The sequence below is a fragment of the Ptychodera flava genome, chromosome 8, assembly GCF_041260155.1.
Source record: "Ptychodera flava strain L36383 chromosome 8, AS_Pfla_20210202, whole genome shotgun sequence".
Classification (NCBI taxonomy): domain Eukaryota; kingdom Metazoa; phylum Hemichordata; class Enteropneusta; family Ptychoderidae; genus Ptychodera; species Ptychodera flava.
Genome location: NC_091935.1, coordinates 4,921,811 through 4,945,018, shown reverse-complemented (window position 1 = coordinate 4,945,018; position 23,208 = coordinate 4,921,811). Strand labels below are relative to the sequence as shown.

The 23,208-nt window shown below is 37.7% G+C and overlaps 1 protein-coding gene across 1 annotated transcript; it reads right to left on the bottom strand.

Moving 5' to 3' along the window:
* Window positions 1–1,585: 1,585 nt before the first annotated feature.
* Window positions 1,586–18,143, bottom strand: LOC139139481 (uncharacterized). Its single transcript, XM_070708394.1, has 12 exons — window positions 18,038–18,143; window positions 16,102–16,349; window positions 10,901–10,997; window positions 10,686–10,728; window positions 10,090–10,277; window positions 6,697–6,803; window positions 6,050–6,138; window positions 5,337–5,404; window positions 5,000–5,127; window positions 4,803–4,893; window positions 4,096–4,434; window positions 1,586–3,176 (listed from the first exon to the last, which is right to left on the bottom strand). The coding sequence occupies exons 1-12, from the start codon at window positions 18,141–18,143 to the stop codon at window positions 3,028–3,030; spliced, it is 1,653 nt and encodes a 550-aa protein (XP_070564495.1). The 3' UTR covers window positions 1,586–3,027.
* Between the last annotated feature and the right edge of the window lie 5,065 nt (window positions 18,144–23,208).

The following is a 23,208-nucleotide window of genomic DNA, read 5'->3' as shown; positions in this document are numbered from 1 at the left end:
TCAAACTGACTCTGTTTTCTTTGCTTTGATTTTCAATTGAAGCGTTCAAAATATAAACGGTTCATAGAGGAGTTTAATATGCTGCTGCAGCAAGATTTCATTGGACAAATACTAATGACAAACTCTGCTCTCATTTTGCTATCGAGATTGAGCGTATAGAAAATTGCAGACAACATGAATGGCACACACCACTCGCGGAAATGAATGCATGATTTCTGATCGAAAAGTTTTGCCTGAGCGATTGCTGGGTCTCATCGCCCCTTAGAAGCTTAAAGTTATTAAAATGACTCTGAAAAGTTTGACAGACACTCGATACTGCTGAAAACCATCGCGACAAGATCAGTTCATGACACTGTAAAATCTTAAAAGACGTAATTTTTTTCGATATTTAGGCCTACACCCAACGATGACGGTAAGTTTTGCATGCCGGTATATCACATGGTGTAGTGTACAATTGTACACAGCCATGTAGAACATCATCCCCCATAGTCGTGAGAGACAAACTTTCTCGCTTTCACATCTACATGTAGCCAGTGCAGGAGCCTGTATTCCCCGACCCCTGGGTGTTTGACATTATTTTATTGTCCGAGAGTGGGGGATTTGACATGGCTAGAAAAAGTTGCCAAATTCTCCTGTTAGTCCAATAGTCCCCCATGGTGGAAAACATTGATAAATGCATGCGCATGACAGTGGGGAAGATGAGGGCTGTGATCTTTTTCAGATTCCAGATCATGTAGATGAATGATTCATGATCATTCACTTACAGTATTCTGCAAGCTATGTAAACAATAGTCTTTTGGAGTGAATACTTGCTGACTCTAGAGATAAAAGGACATGAAAAATTAAAGATTACAACATTCAAAGGCATAGTATTGGTGGAGAGAGTGTTGACTTTAATGGTAATACAGGTCGTTAACAACTGCATTTATTGAGGACCGGCAGTTTTCTGTAAGGACCTGAAGTTTTGGCTTAGTGCAGGTCCTTATGACCTGAAGCTATTTTCTCTTAATTTCGCACACTGACATCACAACTCCGTCACATACTTGCCGTTCCGGTCATCTCTGACAGTACGGACTGTATGGTTGCATGAGCAAACCGATCACAGAAGGGGTTCACACCCATGCTGCGCTATCGGACTGAAATTGAACAACTGTCCTTTAAGCTTACTGTTCAAATGATGTAAAAATTACAGTAAAGTACGTTGTATGGTACACCTTATAAGGCTGCAAAACGGTTACATTCACAGCAAGCCTATTGCTGAATATCTCAAAGGTCAAAGTACAAGGCATGCCTTATTCGCACAGTACAGGCTGTCATTCTTCTGTCATTCGGTTTGTTGCCATTCGGTCTGTCATGCAGTTTAGTGGTACCGCGCAAGGGGTGTATGACACCAATGAGGTACTGGCCGTCGCTATACGGCAGCCTGATCAGTCAAAAGGCTAGCTCTGCGTGGCAGGGCTGTGTGTTACCGGCGTTATACGGCCTGTGGTGGGAGCACGCCGGTAACACACAGCCCTGCCATGCAGAGCTATCAGAAGTCTTGCTATTTTTCTTCCATTCTTTCTTTCTTTCCTTCTTTATTTTTCGGTCACTAAATATTGATTGAGCGATGTCAACCGAGCGCGCACTTCCAGACTACAATGTACAAAGTTCCGAAGGTAAAGAACATTGTGCATGGTTAAGCCTGCTTGACTTGCACGTTGGGTACACTATCAGTCGACCGAATAAGGCTAATGTGTGGTTCTACTTTTAGCTTTTGGGACCTATAGGCCCAAATAGGCCTTGGCCTACATGTATCCGAATTACATGTAAAGCGTAACGGTCCTCGATTTCGACCTTGTAACCGTCGAATTATCAGTTCAATTGATAACGCTACATATCAGGACAACTGAACAACTCGGATGGTATTAGCAAACTAAAAAGTAAACCATTAAAATTTGACGTTCCGTTGTTCACAAACGCACGGCAGACGACGTCGTCTCCAACCACGGACGAAAGGGCAAGCCAGTGAAAAGGCTTCAAAAGTTGTTACTTCGGCATGGGTTTAAAATTTCTCTTTCAGTACGAACTCGGTACGTCACCGTGGTTTCTTTAATTTGTGCATTTAATTATTGACCACCGTTGAAGTCTGAATTGATAGAAATTATTCTTTTTCCAAAATTTACAGATCTGGTACTGAAAATAAAGCTGCAGTTACAGGAGAGTACCAAAGAAAAATACTTCTGGCTCAGTTGTTGCGGTGCAGTGGGAGAACAAATCTGTTATTTACATTCCTTCAGGTTCTACTCCTGAAAGGCATGGACTTCTGTCAGTGGTATTTTGAAATGCATATGTATTATGTTTATAAGGCCAAAGTAAGTAAATTCTTTGTTTTGCGTCCACTAGATGGAAAAGGTACGCGTTAAGCGGCTGAAAAACACACAAAAGAAAATTAACACAATGTAATTTGATTGCAGCAAATAAAAAATTGTAACAAAATTTTAGTTCAGAAAAGCTAAGCGGCCATGTCCTAAAATTTCCTATTCAAATATACTGTGTGTTTTTTCTATGAAAACCTTAAAAACCTAAGCGGGTTGGGACGCAAAACAAAGAATTTAATTACTTTGGCCTAATGTACTTCTTCATCGTCAACGGATTTCGTTCATTCATTTCCCTTTGCTGGTCGTACACTGCATCGATTGACATCGTGGTCATATAAAGAGTATCGGAAATGGCACTCAGTTCGTGAGTGTCGATCAATTATTTTAAAGGTCAATAAAATGGTAAAACAGCAGATCGACGAGAAACGCGTTGCGCCGTGTACGAATATCAGATATTGCCAAAAAGTAGGAAAGAACTAATTTATCCACTCCTACGGTCACGGTGTTTCACTTAAATGCTTCTCTGCCGGAGGCCAAATGCGAACGTCACTTCAAGATACCCGTATTACAAAATACATATATCTTTAATTTTGATTTGGTCATAACAAAATATAATGTTTCTCAATCTTTATCATGTAACCAACTCAAATCCAACGCAACGAAACGGTTATTTACCTTGCAATCTCAGCCGTGTTTCTATTGACGTCACCACTTCTGTTGATCTTGGATCCTTCAGATTTCTCAGAGACTTTGCGATCGAACCCAAGGTCAAAATTGCTCTAATCTTCCCTGAATCTTCATCCTTGCATGCAGTGTCTACAGGGACCAAAGTACGAAAGGGAGAGTGATCGGCCGGGTGCTTTTTTAATTGTACTCTCGGTCACGTATCACATTTATCATACACTTTTAATCACCATATTCGATGAATGTGTAACGCCCTCCCTTGTAGAGATATCATCTCGAAGCGTCCCTCACGTGGCCAAGGCATGAAAGGTTGGTTCAAGATCGTACGAGAAGGAGATAGGAGATAGTGTGATACTTTTAAATAATTATTTGTAGACGTTGAATGAGAACAATCGAAAACGGGATACTCCATGGTGTGATCTTATCTAAGATCTTATCTCAGAAACAATATCAAAGAATGGCGGGAAAATTGTCACATGATAACCATAGTAATTACGTAGGTTTAGAAGAGACGTATGTAACTTGGTAGCGAATTTACACTAGAGACATTACGGATAAGGATTGTAGACCGGGCGTGTTACGCTAAAGATCTGACATGGTTGTGCTACAATCTACATCATGGTGTGTCAGCTTCAGTTACTGAAAACATTACGATCCAGACTGGTACCTCAACTCGTAATTCCCCTAACTACGAGCGCGACAAATGCACATCATCCTGTGGTTAGGGCTAAAGCGCCCGTTCATTACAGAGAGGCCGTTCGTTAGCAGATATTTTATCAAATTTTTTTTCTCGTTGCTTGACTTGTTTTGGCGAATTGCGATAGAATGAGCGTGTTGCGTGTTACAAATTGGCAACGGAAATTTCTCTCCCCGGGATTTAGCAATTTCGTTAAAGTGATTCTCAATAGTCTACTACACACAAATGAATGGCAAATAGCACTCCCTTCCCATCATTTACAGAGCTAGATATCTGCAGCAATTTTATTTGTTGCAATAATACTAACAACCTGCCTACCAACCCAGTCAACCATCGCTTGTTACCTCGACATACCTTGCACACACAGCTTGCTATTCCAAGCCATGTCACCCAGTGTTTCAAGTAAAAGTTCCGGCGGTCTTTGTTTCAGCCGACGAATGCTAAGCAGTGTATGCCCAACTAACTGAGGATCAGGTTTTCCGGACAGCAATATCTTTTCAGTCAGAATCAATTGAGACTTGTAAGACGATAGTGCCCCTAACAGAGTGATAATACTTAGAGCATCCTTCCTTTGGTCTTCTCCATCACACACGTCAGGTATGTAGAGATCGCAAACATACGACAGACTGTCATCCGAGAGATGGTTAAGCATATTCTTCAAGTGTCTCCAGCAAGTGAATGTTGTCAAGGGATCTTGAAAATTAGAACGAAACTGTCACAATTTAAGATTTTAAGTTTATCCTCGATCACCAATGATAGGCTTTGTATGCGCATTACATTTTAAATATTCGGCCATACATATTTTTCCTATTTACTTTATCTATCTGTCTGTCTGTCTGTCTATCTATCTATCTATCTATCTATCTATCTATGTCTGTCCGTCCGTCCGTCTATCTGACTGTCTGCCTGCCTGTCTAGCGTCCGTCTCTGTACCAGCGTCTGTCTTGGTTTCTTACCCTTCATCACTCGCCAAATTGGAGCATTTCCAAACTAATCTTGACAGCTGCCCATGTATCGGCTTGTTCAGATGTAAAATCTCGTGAAGACAAATAAAATCGTACCTGATTTTTCATCCAAGTGAATGCAGGTCAGGTTCCCTCTGATGTCATCCAGTACATATTCGATCGGAAAATGTGGCCATTGTTCTGGCACCTGATTGGATGATCAAACAATGCGAAAGAGTGTATGAGAACGGAAGAGTTTTGATGTGGTAAGTCACTCTCTAGAATTGTGAAGGCTAAACAAGTGCAGTACTTACATTCTTTAACAAAAGATCATCTTCAACGAGATTATCTGGAATTTCGTCGCGATTAAATTCGTCGGATACTGGCCTAGTTTCTATTAACTCAAACCTTGCATAAGATGTTAGATTAGTTTGTGGCAGTCCTGTACGTAATATAAAACAAGTATAAGTATTACCTCTTGAGAGGAAACAGTCAATAAACTAGGCAAATTTACAGACATACGAGGATAGAAATAGCTAATCAGTAAAATAAATAAACTCATAAATACATAAATACATAAATACATAAATAAATGAATATATAAATAAATAAATAAATAAATAAATAAATAAATAAATAAATAAACTTTGCCTGGAATAACATCTTCATCCGGGGAAGTCGGCTCCGCTGAACGTTTCGTTTCTCCGCTGTATATGTTGCTGTAGAGTCGATTTATACAGGCCGAATCAATATTTTAAAAAAGAAGACAAAAGTGCAACAGAATAGAAGTAAACCAGGTACATATTATACAAATGTTAATCAAGAGTAGAAATGTATGCACTATGTAGAAATGATCCATGAAAAATTGTTATGGAACATCTCAGTTACAATAATTATATACATCCAGTATACTGGGATATGTTATCACTCCGTCACACAGTTACAATTAAATAGAGTACCGTGCAGATCGTATAGCTTCAGCACCCATACTGGATTTTGAAACCACCGTGGCAAGAGATCGCTATATGCTAGTATGACAATCATAAATTGAATTAATCATCGTAATTTGTGAACGTCTGTTGTCATTTGTGCCATATTTGTGTTAACATTTCGAGGAGTGTCGTACGAGCCTCGACCTGACTATCAGTCAGCGATTGATAGGGCAGTATAAAGGTAGGTATCGTATAAATTGATTATTCATATACACTTAGCTACAGCCAAGTGAACTTCGAAAACATTCGCATTTTCATTTCCCGATGGCAGTCGAAAATCTGCAAATCATTAAAGGTAGATTATGATGATGATGATGATGATGATGATTATTATTATTATTATGCTGATGATGATGACAAAATTATTATTACCTTAGCTGTTCCATGTTTAGACTTGTGAGCAGATGTTCATTTGTATCGATAGTGTGGGGTATTTGAATATCTTGATCATATACAATAGCCTGCAAAACGTAAAACAAAACATACCTATCTAAGAATGCCGGCAGCCTGAGCAAAATGAAGACAAGGGACACAAAAATATTTTCAGGACTTTGAATATGCTACTTTCTCCATGGATTAAATAAGGAACGATGTCATCACATTTTAAATTTAGTAGACTCAAGAAATTAATATCTTAGTAGGGGTGCGGAAATCCGTGAAGGGGTTTGCCCTAGAGTTCAGAACGAAGACTAGTCGAATAACATTATTCGCAAAATAGGAACACGAATTTATCGAAGCTAATCCGGCTGCGACACATTGCTGATGTGAACGTTGATAGATCTATGAAAGTAAGCGACGCACTCTCATTCATAAGAAATCAGGGACCAAGAAAACATGATATTGCGAAATCAGTGAGACAAAATGAAGTGCAGTACACAATTTTTCGCTCAAATCGCTTGTAAACTGCTTGTGACCCAAGGAGTCTACGGAGTTTCCAGGTTAAGGGTCAGGGATAAAGTTCAATCGTATCTACAAATCCTCAAACTTGTCTTTTACCGCTTTCACTATTCTTTCCTCACCTTAACATGACCCCGGTCCATCATTGAATCATTCCAACTCGTAAGCGCTTTAGTAAACTGAATACCTCGCTCGTGTGGCATTGCTACATAGTTGAAGGTGGAATTTCCTGTGATCAAAATATTGTACAAAAGACTGGTTAGATAAAGTACACCACCAATATAATAATGATAAAACTATTTCTGAACGATACAAAAGCCTGCCACATTATTTATTTATTTATTTATTTATTTATTTATTTATTTATTTATTTATTTATTTATTTATTTGTTTGTTTGTTTGTTTGTTTGTTTATTCATTCATTTATTCGAAATCCTACGGAATCAAGTCCCATTTACAGGTTCCCTAAAAAACTACAAAAGAATAAGAAAAATGAAACTGAAAGTGAACATGGCAATACCAAATAAAAAGTAACAAAAAAATATTTACAAAACTAAACTAAAATCGAGTGTAGGATACAAAAAAAATAACAAAAAAGCTAACAAATCAACGAGAACGTCCATCAAAAAATAACATGTCTAATGTCAGTCTTAAACGACTCTTTAAAATATCAATATTATGATTGTTACGAACCAATTCATTAACATTGCTAATACATCATTCTGTTGAGAGAAGAAAATTTAAAAACATTGATACGGGTACGAGGTGGTCTGAATGTAGGACAGGTGCGCAAAATTTTGCCAGGTGCATTAAAGCATAGCTCTGATAAAACATCTGGTAAATTATAAAACCCAGTTGCACACTTGTGTAAAAACATCACATCAAGATAAGAGCGACATTGCTCCAAAGTCGGTAAGTTAGACATAGTACAGTGAGTTTCATATTCGTTAGCATGATATGAAATATGAGTTTTAAAATACAAATATTTTATGAATTTACGTTGAACATTTTTAAGTAATTCCTTATCTGATTTTTGCCGAGGGTTCCAGACAACAGAACCATACTCGAGACAGCTCCTCAAAAGGGAAGTATAATATTTAAAAATTTGAACCTGAGTAAAATTTTGAGAGTTACGTTTTATAAAATCTAATATTCTAAAAGATTTGTTTAAGTACATATATAAGAAATATGATCTGAAAAACTTAAATTTCAGGTTAAAAAACTCCCAAATCTTTCACTTTTTGTAGTCGATTAAGAAAGGTATCTAAAATGCAGTAGTCAAAATCAATTAAAAACCCTCTTGTACTATCGTTGACCTACTTTATTCCCAGCATTTGGATGCTATCTACTTGCGTTTGTAACATTTCGAATATATCGATATAATGGAGATCGACAACAAAAAGTCATTGGTAAATTGAAATTTATGAGTTACTGAAGTGTCACTGATGACATGAAATGACACCATATGTTCAGCATACGGGTCTCAGTTTACTCTGTTGAAACAATCAGTGTGCCTTGGTTAATACTGCCTGACAATTACGTTGATTCGGTTATCTGGAAATTAATCTGAGAAAATGCCTTCGGTCTTTATCTTTTATTTGTACATAACATAAGCTTCTTTCGATCACACTAAAAGATAAATGTGAAACATCGAGTGGATCATCAAAAGGGCCGAAGGAGTGCGACAGAAATGTAGTTCGGGACTCCACAAAAACCTAAGAATGGCCACTGTACCGAAAGTTTGTTAACCTGGGGACCGTACAAACTTAGGGTGGATGGCCACTACAATTTGGGTGAGGTTGTGAGTCTGAGGATATGACACTACTTTCCTTCTAAGGGGCAACGTCAAAAGTTCAATGAAGGATAAAAAACTTAATTCTTTAGTTTGGGGGTGGGGGGGGTTTTGACCTAAAAAAGTTTCTATCCTACAAATCGATTTAAGGTAAAAATTTTCAGGGGAATGAATATTTTGAAAAAATAGAGCAGAAATGCACACTTTCGTGTTGAATCCAGCGGAAGGAGTTGTTTTAACACAGTGCAGAGGCACCTGGCCTAGTTAGTGTAAACAATGCAGGCTGTTGGCTTCTGTTGCACCATAGACGGTAGTTTCTCTACTGTTTCTGGTTGCACTCGGAATTTATTTTTAATTATATCTTGCTACATTTCTGGTGCATGTGTAGTCCGCCTGAATGGAGCAGTGTGAACTGAGTTGTTACAACTACCAGGACAGACGAGATAGTTTTTATGCCTCTGGAAGGAGAAACCTGGACTTTATTGTTGTTGTTCTTGTTCATTCATTGATAAACTTCAAGTTTGTTGTTAGTATGTTGTATTTACATTGGATGAAACACAAAGTGTGTTCCAAATCTTAAGCCCCACTAGCTGTATCTTTTAGCATTATTTTATGATTTTACTTTCAAACTAAATAAGTTTGTGACAATGTAGTCATTTAGGTCTGTGTACACACTGCTGGGGCTATATATGCAATTTTGAACAAGATAAAGATTACACTGCGATTAAATGTTCGCCCAAACATTAAATCACAGCCCCATGCAGAAAAGCTAAAACCCTTGATACTATGCATATCTGCATTTAAATCTTCATATAAACTGCACAGAGTAGTCCAATGTAATGCATAGGGGTGAATGTTTTCAACTATGACATTGTATGTTCTGATTCCTTTTTAATATTACCAATTTTTGAAAATGCCAGGAAATCAAAATGACCGTTAATAAAATTTTAATTTACATGTCAAATGTTTCTGAAAGGAATGGTTTCCTAATGCAGTAAAAGCTCATATCTCTTCAGAGGGTAGATTTCAGAGAGGAAAGAATAGGTAGATAATTTGACGTCAACAAATTTCAAGAGTTACAGCTAGTGGGGCCTTAACGATGCATTACTTTATTTCGCCCCTAAATTGACTGATCCTTAGCTTCGCTTTACATAGAAAGGCCTGGCAACAGGTTCAATATAAGTCAATTAAGTTTCTAGGGGGTGGGGGGGGGTTTGGGGGAAACTAAGGGAATTAAGTTTTTTATCCTACATTGAACTTTTGACGTCGCGCCTAAGCTGTTTTATCTCGTTTTCGGTAGAGTCTGTCTTTTAGGAAAGTCCAGGCTTTGATAAAGTTCCATCTCTGTATCTCTCTCTGTCTCTCTGTCTCTCTGTCTCTGTCTGTCTGTCTGTCTGCCTGCCTGTCTGTCTGTCTGTCTGTCTGTCTGTCTGTCTGTCTGTATCTCTCTCTCTCTCTCTCTCTCTCTCTATCTCTCCTCTCTCTCTCTCTCTCTCTTCTCTCTCTCTCTGTCTGTCTCTCTGTCTCTGTCTCTGTCTCTCTCTGTCTCTCTGTCTCTCTCTCTCTCTTTGATGGATCGTCCTAAATCAGTTATTTGTGAAGCCCATGCACTTTGTATCCTTTTCTCAGTGCAGGAAGTATTCCAATATAACGCAGCTGCAAAAGGGGACAGTTATGTGTGATGGTAAATATAACGAGGTAATGTCTGTAGAAGGTAGCTTACCTTCATGAGTGTTTTCTGCGACTTGGTAGATCCACTTCTTATTGGTTTCGGTAACCTTCGGACTTGAATGGAGCCTTGCAGATAACTGACCAATCAGTGACTTTTTAATGTTGACAACTTCAGGATCTTCATCATCACTGTAGTAAACTCTGAGAATTTCTCCATGGTGGGATATTAACACTGAAAACCTGAAGTGTACAAGACGCGTGACAATACGTTTGGCCAAAATATTTGGATGGTGGAGAAATGTTCAGATTCGAATTTGATTTCTGTCCTTCAAAACAGAAATGTTGAGTAAATTTATTTTCTGGTGACGATATCTGCAATTGAAGCTCAGTCAACAGAACTTATTTTGCATTCTTTTCTTTGTCCAGTATATAAAAAAGTTTTTTCTGCTATTCCAACACTATTCCGAAATTCCTAATGTCCAAGTTGAATTCATCTCTCAACAATATGGTATGGCATGTTGTACGAAATGGGTACCATTCAAGGCTAATACTTTATACTTCAACATGATCTTTCAGAATGATAAGAAAATGCACTTATTTATTGAACAAAATGCACTTATTTTCTCTTTAAAAATGATAATTTCTTACCATTCATCTGTGTTGATGAGATCCGTCTCATGGGGCAATTGGTCTGAAAAGGGAAAGAATAAAAACGTGCGAATCTTTAAATTGTAAACGCTGATTTGAATGCCATGGGAGAAAATTTAAAGAGATGCCTGTCGAAAAATGATCTCGTTGTACGGTAGTATCAATGTGGAGGAAAATAAATTGATGATACCATCATTAAAATCCACTCCACTCACCGTACTGACTGTTTCCCGTAAAACGCTCTTTGAGGTCGTCAATTGTCACAACGCAGTGGAAACCTTCTTCCAGTTCTTCGATCAGGCGAAGAAATATCTGAAACACATATCAAGAGTCAAGACAACAATAAACTGCAATAATTACATGGGTGAAACGCTCATCTCTCTTGTATCAACAAGTAAAAGTAGGTTGAAAATTATGCTTGGTCAGTTTCCTTTACGGCGGTATATCCGTAATTTTTACCCTATGTGGAAGAAAGACCGTAAAAAGAGTACTTGTTTCCACGTCCATGGTATGCTGAGAGTGTGACAATACAGGACTTTGTCATAATCTGGTGACAGAATCTACAGTTTAGTAATGTTACCTTCTCGGTTTGGACACTGTGCTTTGGAGCATGAGGCAATCATCGGATATAGATGCAACATAGTGATAAAACCTAGCGTAAGATTTTCAAGGGAGAAATACATGACAAAGTATAGGAGAAAAAGAAACCTTTACAAAAGCAATGCTACGATAAGACCAGGACACCAAAGGCTGAAGTAGAAATCTTTATTAGCAATATCGTAGTCCAAAGCATTAAAATAAAATAATAACAACAAAATATTTCTGCTGAGATCAAGACACACCTTCTCCCAATCCCCTAGAATGGGCATTTAAGCTGAAATGTCCTTCACTGTAGCATTCGCATTTGGTACAAACCATCATTGAGCCAACGTTAGAGCAAAATATGGCCATCGTGACAGGCAAATGCACATTATCTTGTAGACACAAGCAAAGTCAGAGACATCAGCCAGATTTATGAAATACGCGGGATATTTCCCATACTTGGGTCAAAGTGGGACAACTGAAATAACACCGTTTATTGTGATATAAAACATCACGCAGCTGACCACCTGCACCGCTGTCGTAATATTTAATTGTTGGTCTACTACTTAACACGCATGATATGGTTCGTCACGCAATTCTTGTGTAAAGCAGATGTAATATGTGCTGTTTCTGTTATGCATGTGATCATAACAAAACTCAATAGCGCAGTTTTAATCAGAGGTGAAAATAAACGAACCAATTGCAATATTTAACTGGAACATTTGATAAAAAAATATAGATATGTTTCAAAATGAGTATTGTTCTCAATTTCGTTAATTGCTTGAGTTTGTCCTGAATTTCCGTTCTTTTGTATAAAAATGCAACTTTAAGGTATCAATAATTTGTACATTTATATTACTATCTATATTCGCTGCTTTTGTTGTTATTTTTTAATCTTTAAATACCTTCGCAAGAAATCTATGAAATCAGTAATACCTCATATGTGTTGAATAAGCCTTGCTGTACCGTTAGCCGATCTGGAGATCTTTGAACTCTCACGAAGAACTTTGCCCCTCCTAACACCTGATAATCACATGAGGTGACATCTTCATCACGAATCAATAACATAGCTATGTTACCAAAATTAAAGCTGTTACAGCGCATATGGTGGTAGAAGCGGTGCCTTTTTGACGGTTTAGAGGCTTATTAGAATAACTAAGAAGACAGGTGCCGCAATCCAGAAAAATGCCGATGCATTTTTTCTCACGTCGCTGATACGCTTGGAGTGTGAGAAGGCCAGTATGGAATCGATTTGTTCTCTCTCAGTCCATTTGAGTGCGAGATTCTATTAATTTCAGTGTAGGTGGAGAGACACCCGCCCCTTAAGTATGTTATCTGGCGATGTGCTCGGAGGCCATGTTAAGAGTTGCTATCCGAAATGTACACTTGTGTAATGTTGTGGTCCACCTGATGACACCTTATACGGGGATGCTGTGCATGGGGCAAAGTATCCATCGTCGTCGCTGGTGATGGTGAATCGATCAAGCACCTAGCCACGCGACTAGTTTGATCAGTTAAGATTGTCGAAATCGCAATGTGACTTTGAGATTTATAAGTATCGATCAATATTGATCGGACGGGTTATAAGCAATACACGGGTACATTAAAATTTTGCCTGCATGAATTTGATGAACAGACAAATGTACACGTAAACTATTCAACATGTTAGTAAAACTATTTTAGTAAGACAACTTCTAAATCTTCAACATGACGGACGTAAAATTTATTTCGAATTCCTAATTGAATATTAAAAAGCCTAGAGCTGTAACTTTTGATGCATTTTTCACTATGTTTGCTTTGAATGTCAACTACTGTGTCTTGTTCTACTCTAAAAAATCATTTTGTGATACATGGCTTATTAACTCAACCTGTGGGACCGCATATATTGTTATTGTTAACAGGCGAGTCTGATCCGGGTTCAGTCGTAAACAATAACGGTCCAGTTGAAACGAATAGGCAGACTGAGTGTTGATGAGCTGAATATTGTGCAATTTGCTTCGGGGAGTAGAAAGAGATCTTCCAATTAATACATAAAACAAAAAGGTAAAAAAGTCATTAAAGTTAAAGCCACGTACAAGCCCTCTTAATAAGGAAATGAAACACGATTTTTCCCTCGTCTGAAATGCAGTGTTTACTACGAAATTTAATGATTTGCGAGATTAGTCATAGTATATGTGCTTTGACATCGTCGCCAAGATTACCTTGGTGCTTCTGACAGAGCAACTGTTACAGAGACACGGAGACAGAGGGAGACAAAGACGCACACATATACGGAGGCAGAGAGGATTTTTGCTGCCTGAGGGGAGCAATTTTCATACCACCACATGCACTTTAGACTCTTGCGAGGGGAACCATAATTGACCAATTTGAAATCAAATATAATTAAGGTTTGATAACTTCTTTTCCTCTCCTTTTCCTGTTTCCTTCTTCCTGCTTCTTTCAACTAAATTTGTCGTAGAGGACATCACGTACAACCATTGCCACTGGAGAGGGGTGAGAACCAAAAGGTCGAACAAACATAGATTAAGAAAATTAAGATTATATTCATTTCCTCTTTCCTGTACCTTTTTCACAATTTCCTTCTTCCTGCCCTATCACCCGCATTACCCTGGATGTGAAAGCAACACGTGGCAAAGTAGTTGACGTTAAACCACCAGTACCATTGGAAGTCATCTTCAACGACGTGAAATACAAATGCATTATGAAAAACAATGCTCACATTTCTGTTTCTTTCGACTCCTATAACAAACATGTCCACAGAAATCGTGGCTTATTCTTAAAATATTCGATGTGTATGTTGGTTTTGTGGAGTGAACGTGGTTTGAGTGAGCTGCATAAGTTGGGGCGCTTTCACTTTGATAAGGCTACGACGGCAACAGACTCAAGGCATTGTCACATGTCATTATAGTAACGGTGATACACTTCAACAATTAGTTTTAAGTCAGCAAAAATGCCCTGGCGTTTACTTCTTGACATTGTATATCACATTGGTGCACATATATGAAATCATACTGAGAAGACATTACTAAGCATTAAGCTCCAGCACCATGTTTGTCCTGTGTGTAGACTTTTCTCTATCTTTTGCCATATTTAAAAGAACAAACAGATCATGAAAAATACGCCAATTCCGATTTCAATACTATTTTCGTTAGCTAAGTGTAATTTGAGAAAGATGTCCAATATTTAGAAATTCCCCTTGCAGTGCATCTAATTCATTACCAAGTCAGATGGTCGACAGTTCTCGTACATTGGCGACGGTAAAGACTTGCTCGAATAAATTGGCGGGCACCGCTATTAGTGTGGTATGCGATACCCTAAAATTAAATGAGCACTATCTCTTATCTGTCGTAGGCATGCAACCTTCCACGTAAAGCTAGTAGTACCTGACATTTTTTGTACATACTTACAGGGTAATACGGAAAATTAGCTTGCTTCTCTTCCCGCAACTAGTGCAAATTGATTTTTGATAATGGTATGTATTGAAGGTAGTATGCGCCTTGAAAGTTAAGGACTTCGTCGTTTTGCTCAAGCTTTCCTTACTGAAACTTTCAACCATTCTTGTAGCTTACAAACTCAAGAACAAAAATAAGGGGTGACCGTGCAAATTGTGGTGCTAGAAAAACAAACAACTTGACATTTAACGATATTTGAAATTCGAAATGGTCGCCATCTCTGTGTTAAATCTCTATGGGGAAAATAAAATCTTCGAACTTCAAAAAACTAAGACGGTGCAAAGTTTTCTCAATCTAATGAGACATCCAAAAGTGGTATACTATAAAAGTATTGGGAAAATGTGTCTGAATATCGATTCCCTTGGTGCATTCTATCTTAACACCCCAACGTCAGGAAAATGGTTGTAACATATAAATATTCTGATATTCAGAAGATCCTGTAACCTTCACCCTGCCGTGAACGACATTAAGTAGTTAATACAATGTGCACGAAAAAAGCGTTAACAGGCTCAAATATCCCGGTACAGCGCTGAAGAAAACGTCCTTTGACTCGAGCAATTAGTCTTGTAAATAAATTAAAGGTGTAAGAACAGCCGTGAAAACGACATTGTCGACTTTCTTCGTTGAGAAAAATTACACTTTGTGTAATCCCTCGACCTCATAAAGGATTATACTCGTAAGTGTAATCACTTCCACAGGTACACTGTATATAAATTGTGTATTTTCTACGATGATTTAGGTTAACCACACTCAGAGTTCATGTGGACAAACGTCGATTTCAGTGCTGTGACCATCGTTGCTTTCACACGTACATTATTTGGATGAAAGGGAGTATACCAACTCTTTTAAACATCCCCTGGTTTGTATCTAATGCAATGCGACTTTACTCAGTTAAAGTCCAACGAAATCTGTCCAATACAAATCAAGATATTCATTTCTGCAGGGAAGGCATTGAAAATATTGTAGTTGGTTGCACTCAAAAGATTATCAATGAAAAAGTTATTTCATTTTGTAAAGCTGCATGCGTTTTCGAGTCAGCCCAGGTCCGCGCATGAAGTACACTTGCTTTACATGAAAATATATATTTGTTGATTTTCGGAATGTACGAATATTTTCCAAAAAGGTAATATCGTATTCTCGGAAATATTTCGAGGTATAGCCGTTTTGTTTGCATATTAGAGCCATGTAAATATTGAACCATGTTTTATTCTTACAAACTCTGCAAGGGCAGATCTCTCAAAGGAGTGTATTCGCATAATTGCTATAAAAAATTTCGTCGAGGTACTGTGCTCCACACCATACGATGGCTCAGCTCACATTTCACAAGCCAACTTATTGTAGCATAAAAGATATACATTGTTGTTAACCAAAAGGCTACTCACCTTCGCCTTATATTGAAACACACCAGTATGTTGAATACTCACATCTCCCTCGTACTGGTAGACGTATATTGTATTAGGTTTGATAGAAATTAATCTATCTGGGTTGTATAGGGAAACACTATGTACCGGTGCTATCAGCACTGAAAGAAGTAAAGAACAGATCTTGTCGGAGTGCGCATCAACATCTTTGATGCGCCGTACAGATCGATTTGCTTCGTTGTCTGCGTGGGTTCTGATATACTTTAGTTCTGATGTCAATCAAGTTAAATACGGACCAGTGCGTACCAGGAAGAGACAATCAGCATTAGAACAATGTGTACTTTGATGTTTCGTTCCTATTTACGTTTCCTCTACGCTGGTATGCTATGTACAAAGTCACCATTTGAGATTATAAATCATTCTACAGTCTGACAACATCTAGATAGTCATGGAATGGAATATTGTCTTATTGATTACTACTAATTTTATCTCTGAACATATTGTCCATTCGCAAATGACAGTATATAAGGGAGGTGATAATCGGCGCGCTTTGATTTGGTTGGAGCGAATCACTATCAAACATCGTCAGGGTGAGTTTCTATTACGTTATTTAACATTTCGTACAAACCTTTGATGTCAATTAACATTCAAATATGACGCACCATTTCAATGGTGTCTGTATTTCGATCTATCAGTACAATCAACGGTTGTGCGAGATACTATATTTTAAGTCTGTTTTAGTTGAAGGACAGGTACCAGTGCTTCATGTACTTTAAGTTAAGTGCTTTCTGCCTCTGTCGTAATCGTTATCGACTCTATCGTCAATCGTCAACACTCTGCCAACGACCGACGCAAATGGAGGCACGGTATCCTACTTGGTCTATCGGCAAAGCGAGCCAAATTTGCCAATACTTTCTGAAATTTAAGTCTGTTTTTGAATCTGAACTCGCAGCATTTGCTGAAACGCAGCAAAGGTTATGGATAGAATACAGAAATGCGGGAAACAGAAATAAACAGTAAAAAACTGAGAAATAATTACCAGCGAATATCTCTCTATCAATGGGTTTCAAGCGCTTTGAATACGGTTTAAAATTTCCAAGTCAGATCTAACACACTTATGCTATGTTCTCTCGAATTTGAAATATCATACATTTTTACTATATCTTACATGCTCAGCATTAAATGAGTTCACAATTTACAACGATTATAATGATGTAGAAACCTTCATTAATTTCGATTTGATGGGGACGGCTATTTTGTGGTCCCCTGATTAATTCTAGAAGAGTTGTTGGCGGCTCAACCGCAAAATATAGTGATTTTTGATCTTAAAACTGTCCTAACATCCCAGTGAATCATACAAAGTCTCTGATATTCAGCCTTTAGTTTAACAATCAACTTATTCATCTGTCATAGGTAGATATGTAGATAGGTAGGTCCTTTGATTTTATTTTCTGGTTAGTAGCATGATCATCATCATTGATGTAGGGATAAATTACGACAAAATTGCAATATGTCCTGACAAAATTGAAATTTGCATATAATGATTATGTTAACACTCTAAAGCTTGAGAAAGCGGTTCATGTAATGGAAGGACGGTCATCAACAGTAGAAAGGCCTACAACTTTGTCGATCTATATAGAGCCAGCCCGCATGGAGAGGTAACCATTCAAGCTTTACCAACCTTGACTATGTCTGACAACTGTTGCTTCCGAGCAAATTCAATTCATGAGCTTACAAAGACTGTAAAGTCTTTCCTTTGCATAAGTACTTACTGTAAGATATTTACAGTATTTGTATAGTCTTTTATTGATGATTATGGGTTTTGCTATAATGTCCGCTGATTTGCACAGACACATGTTACAGTTTGTCATATTTCTATTTAGACATTCGGACAATTAAATTTCAATATAACTCCATTGGGCTGCATGCTGTTGCGGATCCGCAGGGACCATGGTACCACGTTGTCCGATGCATGCATGGTCCCGCAAGGGGTCCGTGCCATCTTCCTGGCCTCCGCGACGCCATGCGTCCCCGCCGTGGCAGTAGACGCATCCTTGGTACATGTTGCCCTCCCTTGAGGTCATTCAAATCTGCGACCGCTTCACGGAAAGGCCGCCACGAAGCCTGGATGTTCCATCTCCCCTGGATGTCGGCCAAGCCCTGTCTCCGTGTTATTTCTTTGCGTTAATCATGAATTATTTCAACAAGGGTAGTTTTGTGCTAAGGGAGCTTTCAGTAATTACAGGTGGGGGTGGGGCGGGTCACTTTTTAGAAAACTGTCCAAGGGGGAGGGTCTTTTGTTATAAACCTATCTTTTGGGGGAGGGTCACTTTTAACAGAACCTGATTTTATGGTCAACGCTTCGACTGTCCATGTGATATTTCCTCATAGGAAATCATTGACGAAATACACAGATTTTTTAAAAAAATATACATTCTTTATCGACAAGCTTCACAAACAAAGAAGATGCATTTGGTATCCTACATTAAACACCTTGAACAGTTAAAACTGATGCAAGACAAGAGACGAAAACATATGGGACGGGTGGAAAAGTGTATATCAATTATCAAGTACATCAATATCAATAATCAAGAGAACATCAATATACATATTTACCTAGTTTTGTATTGGAAAATATATTCATAGTTCCCTCAAAGACCAACATGTATAGTGAATCGATATTTCGGTGAAATCTAAAATTCAATTTCTTTTCCACACATCCACTTGTAACCACCCTAGTCTAATATCAATAATCAAGCATACATAAATACACAGCTTTACCTAATTTTGTATTGAAAAAAATTATTCATAGTTCCCTCATAGACTGCCATGTAAAGGACGGTGAATCAACATTCGGTGAAATTCCAAAATCCGATTCCTTGTACACACATGCACGTTTTACTTTCCAATTCAAGCACAGTACATTTACCTATATTATCAAACATATATAAATGCACTGATATAGCTTGTTTTGCGGGGGAAAATTGTCAATAATTTGTCTGATAGACTCCCATGTATTATGATTCTACCTTTTTGGGTGGAGCACTATATCAGCCACATATTGCCTTCTTTCAGTTGCGCAAAACATGGTGACCCCCAACATATGTATGACCCTTCAAAAATGCTTCCGTGATAAATTGCGACCCTCCCTCCGAAAACGCCAGCTCCCTCATGTAATTTCTGTCCCTAACTGACACAACAATGAAACCAATTGTTATGTAAATTGGCTAATACCGGTTCAGTTATTCCTGGGAAGAATACTGCAATAATTAGGGGGGGGTCAAGTTTTAGAATGTCGGACAAGGAGAAAGGTCACATTTTAGACAAGAGGATAAGAGGAGGGACACATTTTACTGTACAGGTGTGCACGGTATTCCCCCCGGCCCACCCCCTGTAATTATAGAAGGCTCCCTAAATGATGACTTCATACTAGCATTGCAGTGGGGACATGATTTTTCGATACAAGTCATGGGTAGAGTGAATTAAATGGCATAATGTTCAACATTAGATTATATGACAGTGCATTCACGCCACTGCATCGTCCTGATCGGACGATAGCACACGCATAAAAACAGGACCCTTGGCAAGATTTGAAGCTTAATGCAGAGATATTGACGTTAGAACTAAACAAATTAATCCATTCCGAGCATTAGCAGTTTGATTACATTAACAATGTTGTGTTATAAACTTCCTTATCAATGCTTCACTTTTCGTCCTCCGTGTTGCTTCCACTGCAATAAGTCGAAACTGAGTGCCATCTATCCTTCACATCAATAATACTCATTCCTTGGTGCTGGATTTCCGTTTGACGACGATCGCTCAATATTTGATTATCTTTTTGTCATGCTGAAACTACAGAAGAATCACCTTTCAATCCATCAACGTAAATCCTATTACAATAACCCCTTCCACAGAGGGATATGAGCTGATTTGGTATATTTTGCTTCATGTAGCACGCACTGCTAGGTGACGGCTATATGTCGTGCATTGTACCCAAATATTGTGTATGCCCGGGATTATTACTTAATTCATGGCAAATGATACCTACTAACCTTACCCCTATATTAAACACATTGAATATTCTCATGTCTCGCATATTGATAGATGAACATTGCACCAGGTTTGATTGAAATTAATATATCTGGGTTGTGTAGGGACATACTTGTACGGGTGATGTAACTACCAATAGAAGTCAAAGAATAGGTCGTGTACAAATATGCATCAACATCTTTAATGCATTGTACACGTGGATGTACTTATTTGTTGGTTTGTTTTGGTTCTGATATTCATATCATAGTTCAGATAACAATTGAGATTTACAAGGACAAACGCCAACCAGGGGCCCAACAGACAAGCAGCATGAGGACCATCTTTGTTATTGTAATTTGACGTTCCATTCCTGTTTACGTTTCCTCTACGCTGGTATTCACCGTCTGACGACATATGGCATAGATAGTCTGGCTGATTAAAATTTAATTTGCTTTTTTGGACCGTCTACTCTGTGAACGGCGTCACGTAACTATGCCATCGTAAATGGCACGGATGACATCTGCGAAATGTATTAGCTGACACTGCCAGGCCAAAGCTTTACATCTGCTTCGTACATCAAAGTAGACAAGCCGAAATGAAAATAACATGTGCGAAACAACACATGGGAATTCCGTTGTGTTGATCGCGTGTTTTTGAGAAACGCATTCTTTGGGAGTCCATTCCTCATTTGACATTGATAACTTTACCAATACCGAGAGAATACTTTGAAATAATTGCAGTCATTAAAGGTCGACAGACATCTAGGTGGAAAATATAACGCATATTAAATTAGGATTCATAGAATAGAGCATTTTGTCTTTGAAGCTAATCTTATCTTAGACAATATTGTCCAATTGCCAATTATGAGACAACATAATAAGGAGGGTGTCCTTCCGCATGGATAGATAGGGTTGGTGTCAGTTGCCATCGAACACGTCTTTTACAGAGTGATTTACCATTACGTATCCGATATTTCTTATAAAACATTGACATCAATTAATATTTCAATATTTAACATTAGTCTTATTGTCTCTGTGGTATTACACGATATTTCATCAGTACTATCTGGGGGTATATCTTTGTGAATGTTACAGAGATTGTGAACTTTGCTTTGGTATTTACATAGCAAATGATACATGATACTATATATTATACATTATGATGCATTTGTCAAATCAAACTTACGTCACTCTTGCACAATTCCTTAAAAATTATGTATGTATGTATGTATGTATGTATGTATGTATGTATGTATGTATGTATGTATGTATGTATGTATGTATGTATGTATGTATGTATGTATGTATGTATGTATGTATGTATGTATGTATGTATGTATGTATGTATGTATGTATGTATGTATGTATGTATGTATGTATGTATGTATGTATGTATGTATGTATGTATGTATGTATGTATGTATGTATGTATGTATGTATGTATGTATGTATGTATGTATGTATGTATGTATGTATGTATGTATGTATGTATGTATGTGTGTGTGTGTTTATGTATGTATGTATGTATGTATGTATGTATGTATGTATGTATGTATGTATGTATGTATGTATGTATGTATGTATGTATGTATGTATGTATGTATGTATGTATGTATGTATGTATGTATGTATGTATGTATGTATGTATGTATGTATGTATGTATGTATGTATGTATGTATGTATGTATGTATGTATGTATGTATGTATGTATGTATGTATGTATGTATGTATGTATGTATGTATGTATGTATGTATGTATGTATGTATGTATGTATGTATGTATGTAGTATGTATGTATGTATGTAATTTTTTAACTGTGTTGTTACTGTCTTTGTTTCATTGTTGTGCTCTTTGTTAGTTTCTTTTTCTTTTGCTGGAACTGTAATTGGGCGAAAGCCCGTTGTCCCAGCCAGTAAATAAATAAATAAATAAATAAATAATGTATGTATGTATGTATGCATGCATGCATGCATGCATGCATGCATGCATGTATGTATGTATGTATGTATGTATGTATGTATGTATGTATGTATGTATGTATGTATGTATGTATGTATGTATGTATGTATGTATGTATGTATGTCTGCCCGCCTGTCTGTCTGTCTGTCTGTCTGTTTATCTATCTCTATCTTCGTTATTCACATTTTTGCAGTCGTTCGATTGTTTATACTGTGTTGCTATATTCAAGCACCATTCATGTGCGAACTTACTGATTCAACGTAAAATGTATGGTTTGACGTGTGGAAAGAGTATCTACGTAAGACATGTAATTTCACTTTTTTCCTTTCCAAAGGTTTCGATGTGTAATATGTTTGTTTTATATCTTCGGAGTCCCGCAAGACACCGATACCCTAACTGAGGATTGATAAGGCTTGATTTTTTTCTATTTGCAGGTACATGTTTGATAACTTTGCACCATGAATGGGAAAATTTTCGGAAGATATATAGTGTTTGTAACCTCTCTATGGATTCTCTCAGTAATCAACTTCAATGGTATCGAGGCTGGTAAGCTACAGTTGCATTAATTTCAGTTATATTATACCTGTACATATACCTGTACCTATACATCACGCTAGAGATCTCACCCAAACTTTCAAACCTTGGCTAGCTAACCTTTCCACAGTACAAACGCTTTCAAAGATTATCTTCAGTCATGCTTTTCATAGCATTTAGCTGCAAAAGTATCATTCGTCTATGTTGTTTAATATCTACAGGTTGCAAATCGGACTGGAAATTGAGATCGGGTAATTGTTATTATTTTTCGAGAAGCTCAAATAAGCTGAACTGGCAAGCAGCCGAAGCCGAGTGTCGGAAAGATTCATTTGCGAACCTTGCAAGTATTCACAGCAGATCGGAAGACGTAAGTATGACGCCAAATTGATAATTATAATTTAAATTGCTCTTTTTTTTGATGAAACAGCTAAATGCTTTGATAAAATGTACCGTAGGTCTGCCTAAGTATCCTCCTCGGGATCGTTTTATTGTAGCATTCCGACACTTGGATTCGTATACAAAATGGATGCAGTGCATATAGTAAGGAAGGCGTTTTATAGAAAAAAATGTATTCGCTCTCATGAAGTTGTTGTGTACTCTTGTATA

What these genes read in the sequence shown, in the direction of transcription:
- LOC139139481 (XM_070708394.1), bottom strand. Translation starts at nt 18,143, where the DNA reads ATGTACCAAGGATGCGTCTACTGCCACGGCGGGGACGCATGGCGTCGC. An exon ending in TGGACCGGGGTCATGTTAAG is followed by an intron (nt 6,139 to 6,696) that starts GTGAGGAAAGAA and finishes TACGTTTTGCAG; the next exon opens with GCTATTGTATATGATCAAGA. An exon ending in CTAAACATGGAACAGCTAAG is followed by an intron (nt 5,405 to 6,049) that starts GTAATAATAATT and finishes TCGACTCTACAG; the next exon opens with CAACATATACAGCGGAGAAA.